Below are 6,000 nucleotides of genomic sequence, written 5' to 3'. Positions count from 1 at the left end.
GAATTAAATTAAGGATTAAATTGGAAAAATACCCATTATTATGTTTTCAGGGGGCAGATTAATCACTCTGAAAAAAAAAACAGAGACATTAATTGAAAAACGCTGGGATTAAAAATGATTCCCAAATCTTTTGTTTTTCCTCTTCAGGCTACCTTGATTCAGATTTATGTTTTGAGAGTCACACTGTGCTTACAAAGCATTTAAATGGCTTTGAGAATGGAAAACATAACTAGAAAGCAATTACAGAAGGTAGTCCTCTACAAAGACTGTACAATCTTCAGAGAATAGAAATGCAGAAATGCTCTTTTTTTTTTTGGTGGCTAATATCAAGGACTACCCATTACAAGTTCACAGAGCCCGAGGTGATTGTTTTGTTTGTCAACTGAAGATATTTTATGTAAGATATGAAACAAAGACCTCACAATTAAAGCAGTGTTTCACAGCCGGAAAGGTGGCCCTGGCATAAAACTGAGCCGTCTATGGAGCAGAAGAGCACAAATATTTTTGAAATTTGCGCCACATGACCACAGAAAACAGAGAAAAAGGACTGTGGTGCTCAAAAGGCTGAAAACCTACAACAACCAGAATGCACTGCGCCTCACTGGACAAATAAACACTCCTGCTGATGGATTTGGTTCAGTTCGGCTGGGGTTGTTTTGTTTTTTTGCTCATTGTACATTTTGAAACGTGGCCGTCTGGTTACAAACAATATTGTAGTATAATCAGCACTGCCTTGTTTTACAGCCTCTGTTTTCACAATACAGGAACAATATGATGTTTATGATCTCTCTCTATTGCAGCTAAACAGTTACAGGCTGAAATATGTTTCTGGAAACAATTTAGGCGAGAACTAGGCAGTGTGGCAGGAAACATGGAGAGAAGTTCATGATTGTTCATTTGTTGGTTTTCAACCAGCTCTGTATCACTACAGTGTTGGTGGTATATGTATAAGAAGCTGGTATCACAAAATGTTTGGTATTCATTCTTGAGAAAGACTTCAGATTTTGGTTTTCTCTTTTGCTAAAACCCATCTGCAGCAGAACTGCAGCCAACAGTCGTTTTTATCATCATTTTATCTTTTCATTTTTTTTTCGATTAATTGTCTAGTTAGTAAAATGTCAGAAAATGGAGAAAACCGAGCCCAAAGTCCATCGAGTTGCTCGTTTCTGCTGATCAATCGTCTAAAACTCAGAGATTCAGTTTAAAAACATGAGAGCAGCAAATAATCCTCACATTCAGTTGATCTGGAACAAGAGGATATCTGGTATCGTTGCTTGATGAACGACTTGACGGTGACAGTTGTTTCAGTCTTAGATTAACTGACCATTCATTTCAGCATTACTGCAGGTATTCTGCTGTGCGAGTGACCTCTCCTTATTTATTTCTGTTTTTTGGAGTGTTGCTGCCCCATTTCATATCCTGCAAAGTACTGAGGGAGGCAGGAATTGCTACTGCAGACCTTTGAGACTTAAATGACATATCGGGATTGCAATTTTAATAGACTTGAGTTATAAACTGGAAATATGACCTCTTTGGCAGGCAAAATAAAAAACTTATGATCTATAAAGTAAAAATCTGAAAGTCCATCTTGCTTGTTTGCTGTGATAAATTTAGCCTACAAACCCTGCACTGCGTTAAATGTTCAAAGTATTCCCTCGTGGATGTTATTAACCAAATAATTTGCTTTATTGAACATATAAGATGCCTTCACACAGGTAACAAAAACAGACAACTGATATGCTTGAAATGAAAAAAGAAAAACCCACATTTTATTGCACTTAAGTTATAAGAAAATAAAATTCTAAGTGAATCAAACAAATACACAATCCCTTTAAGGTTTTTTCTGTCTGTTTTCTTTTTTGCCAGGCAGTTTACATGAACTGAAAAAATAAAACACCTGCAACAAATCTGATTTCTCAAACCAGATCATAAATTAAAACAGAGGGAGAAAACAACGAGAGGAGATAGAGCGAGATTGTTTTCTTTTTTTTCTTTTTTAATATACAGTGTTATACCACTTTCACAGTTCAGCTTGAGTTGTGACTCTTGGAGATTGAGACGATTTTCGTTTGGCTACAATGTTTCTGTTCACGTTTTGTTGCCTTTGTGTTTTTATTTTTCCCACCGACGATCCACGAGTCTGCGACCGCCGCGGAGCGACCGCCGCCCACATGTAACACTAAGACTCCTGGCAGCTCGACCTGTCAGTCAGTTGATGCTTGTGATGGTCTCCTCTGTTGCTTCAGACATCTTTGAATGGAACAACAATCACACACGGATACGGACAGTTCTTTCATTCACGTGTTAAAACCGATACATCTGCTAGTTTTTTTTCTTTGCCAGTCCACACAGCATTTGTACATTTCCCCAAAGAACAGGCTGAAAGAGCTTTGTCCCAAGGAATGTGTTTACAAGTTGCCCATTAACACGCTAACACACGCACTCATGCACGCACACACACACGCACGCCAACAGTGTACATCCCCTTGTTTCCTCTCTGCAGGCGATCCCGTCAGTATCTGTCGGACACGCTCCCTCCTCTCAGCCTCGTAGAGGCACGTTTGGCTCAAGTTTCAGTGGCAAAAACAAACAAAAATAAAACAAAAATGTCGGATGTTATCTTTTTTTCATCTTTTGTTTCTTTAAGTCCAAACATATAGAGTTCAATTTGGAATTTTGCCTGGGACTAAAACGTCGCAGCAAGTAAAAGTTCCCTCTCTCTTTTTTCCATTCATCTAGCAGCATAAATACAGTTTGGCCACTGGGGGAAAACAGTAGAGGGGGAAGGGGCCGGGGAGGTTCAGGGGCATTAATCCACAGCGCTTAGAGCAAAGAACCTTTACTTTCTCTCCTCGCAGCGCTGGCATTGAGGAAACCACCCCAGCTAGACTCTGAAAAATTCTGGACAGCATTGATTTTTTTTTTTTTTTTTTTTTGCGGAGACAGAGCTCCAAACGCAGGTATGTAGAGAACAGAAAGGAAGAACAAACAACTCAAATAGAAAGACGAAAAGAGAAAAAAAAAAAAAAAAAAAAAAAACCCTTGTGACATAATGACAGCAAACCTAAACAGAGCAGCTTTCTAATACTGGGATTTGTTGCTGTTGGCAACCGCGAGGAAAGAAAAAAAACAAACCAAAACAAAAGAGAAACCCCTTTCATATGATAAACCAAAAACGTATTGAAATTCACAGTTGTGTTTGTGTGCGATATTGTAAAGAAATCAAACTACTGAAACCGAGTGGAGAACAATAAGAACGGAAATGGAGTGACAAGAAACGAGCCTGATTACAGGCTGAACCCTCCAGTCGCTTTCTCTCCTCTACAACGAGCAGCTCTTTAGGTGTAGCTGTGTGCGGAAATTTAGCTTTAAACGTCTACCACCTTCCTCGATCTTTGCGGTTGGCCGTTTGAGTGTATGTGTGTGTGGGCGCGCACTGATGGGAGGAGGGGTAGGGGGGTTGTGTGTGGAGGGGGTCTTTAAAAAATAATATATCTCTGTACATCTCAAAATCTGTCAGGCTTGAGCGAAACCAAGTCTCTGTGCGAAGCTGACCCCGAACCGAAAGGGTTGAGAGCCGCTTCAAGAGTTCAGTCGTCATTCCTTGTCTTCCTCTCTTCTTTCTCCCGGCCAATCAGGGGACAGGCCGGTCGTGCCCTCCCTTCCCCTGCCTCGTTTCCAGCCCGATCCCCTCCAGCTCCACCTCGTACTGGTGGGTGGGGGGTCAAAAGCAGGGGCTGAACACATGTGAGGGTCTGTGGCTCTGTCGGTAACATTTGCCCAAAGGGGGGACGGGGGGAAGATAATGGTAGAGGACAGGACGGCCCACTGTTGGTGGTGGTGGTTGTAGATTTTGCGAGTTTGGGTGAAGAGTTCTGGGCTGCGGGCCCTTCCGGTTTCTAGGTGCCTCATCTCCCATTCCCTCTCGATTCCTTCCTCTCCGTGGTTCGCTCTCTTCGTCCTTCCCCACCACGTCCCTCCTCACTTCATGTCCACGTCAAAGTCCAGCACCAGCAGCTTGGTCTCCTCTGTGCCGTTGCGGCTGCCCACTGCGCACACCAGCTTGGTGTTGGAGGCACGGATGCGCCACACCACACCGCCGCTGCCGCCGCTCTCCAGAGTCACCAGGTTTCGGATGAACTCGCCCGTCTTCAGGTCCCACAGTTTGACCGTGCCATCGTCCGAGCTGGTGATGACAAAGTTCTTGTTGAACTGGAGGCACGTCACGGCGCTCTGGTGCTTGTGGGGACCTGAACACACAAAGCAAAAACAGATGGTTAGAGTGATGAAGTCTTTTACCACTACTGGAACCTTTTATAGGAACTTCAGTCTGATTACTACAAGAGGAACCAGGGTCTATATTTAGTACCTCAGCCATATTTTCGGCTCCAGGGGAAGAAGTTTCTGATGGCCCAGGAAATATCAGGGGCAGAGCTTTTTGTCACTGATCAAACAGAAGCCTCAAGGCGTCTTGAGCTTTTGTGAATTCTAATCCTTTTACCATAAAGATTTTTATTCACTGTTAACGTTTCCATATTTTACAGCTCCTTGGTCTGATATTTACTGTCAGTGCAACGCCTGTTGCAATCTCTATGACACAAGTTATGGAGGAAAACCTGTCCTGTGCCTTATTTTATTCTTTATTCAGAAACATTGTAGTGCGGTGGATGGTTGAATGTAAACGGAGTTGCAACGTCAGAGCCCAGTTACAGGATAAAGAACTCAAAACAAAACCTCTGTAAGCCTCTGAGACGATGGGAACAAGCATCTCTTATATTCCTGAAGCTGTTGTGAGTGCAGTGAGGTGTTCAGGAGGAGCTGCAGCAACGTGCCAGGACTCAGGCCTGTCACTTTCACGGAGGCTAAGCAGCTCCGGCTACACCTCCGTCTGCCGTGTTTGTGTGCCGGCAGCTGGCAGGAGGCCACACTAAAAGTGAAGATGGCGGCTCTCGCTGCCTTCACTGAGGTGACTTTATTGGTGACTGTACGCGTGCGCTGACTTCAGATTGCCCTAAGGGCTTGAAAATGATATCTTAATTAAATCAATTAGGGAGACACAAAACACAAACAAGCGCAGAATCAAGTGCTGGCAAATGAAGAGCTTTTCACTGCTGCCTTTTTCATTCAGACACATTTAATTTCTCTCTGCTTTCAGAACCCATTTGCAGAGAAGATTTGTCGGAATCTCACCGTCGACAAGCGTTCGCATCTTTTCCATTTCTGTCTCTGGTTAGATCAAAGGCTGTGTTATTTACCCGAGTATACAATGCTGCTCTGCACCAACCCCCAACATGCCTGCCTCTCTGCTCCCTCCCTCCTCTCCAACCATTATCACAACAATGCAGCCTGCCCCATCATTACCTATACTCTCTCCAGCTGACAGTGAGGACCTTGTTGTCGGCCTATTGTCTTATCGCAACACTCTAATGAATGGCAGAAATTGTCCGCTGACCTAATTATATGACCTACAAAGTACCCCGGTCCTCATCCCTTCACTGTAGTCGCGCCCTCTTCTTCTTCACAACAAACACACACATCCCCCCCCCCTCCCGGTCGGTCGTTCGGTCTTATCCCTCCCCTCCCTCTTCAGACTCTCACTGGGGCATCCTTTTGTTCGGCTGGTGTGTGCTGGTGTTTGTAGGAGCAGCACACAGGGTTGTAGTTTGCTAATGAGGGCATTTAGGGGTGGAGCGCTGCTGGTCGCTGCTGCTATTCAGCAAAGGATTTCCAACTTCCTGTGAGGCACCAGTGCTGCTAATGGAGTTTAAACTATTCAAACAGACACAAAGGAAATGAGACTGTAATCAGGTCCAGCAGGCCCACAAGGTGTTGGCTCACACAGACAAACGGGTCGTGTAGTCTGGGTTTTAATTGGACTCTCGGTTTCACGCCACAACTTGCGTGCGTTCAAGGCTGGTGGTGTTGACATTTTTCTACATATAGTTACATATTATTTTACACTTCTTAAAGTTTATGTTTACAGTGTCCCTATGAATGCTT

At 43.9% G+C, this 6,000-nt stretch overlaps 1 protein-coding gene across 3 annotated transcripts in view; it reads right to left on the bottom strand.

Moving 5' to 3' along the window:
• Nucleotides 1–1,662: 1,662 nt before the first annotated feature.
• fbxw7 (F-box and WD repeat domain containing 7) overlaps nt 1,663–6,000 on the bottom strand; it is a 122,890-nt gene continuing 118,552 nt past the window's right edge. For all 3 annotated transcript variants that reach the window (XM_084341071.1, XM_084341072.1, XM_084341073.1), the window contains one exon: nt 1,663–4,250. In XM_084341071.1, the coding sequence (XP_084197197.1) occupies nt 3,982–4,250 (269 nt within the window). In that variant the 3' untranslated portion in view covers nt 1,663–3,981. The remainder of the gene's footprint in view (nt 4,251–6,000) is intronic.

This window comes from Pagrus pagrus (genome assembly GCF_965226575.1).
Source record: "Pagrus pagrus genome assembly, chromosome: 2".
Taxonomy (NCBI): Eukaryota; Metazoa; Chordata; class Actinopteri; order Spariformes; family Sparidae; genus Pagrus; species Pagrus pagrus.
This window is presented reverse-complemented; position numbering and strand designations above follow the sequence as displayed.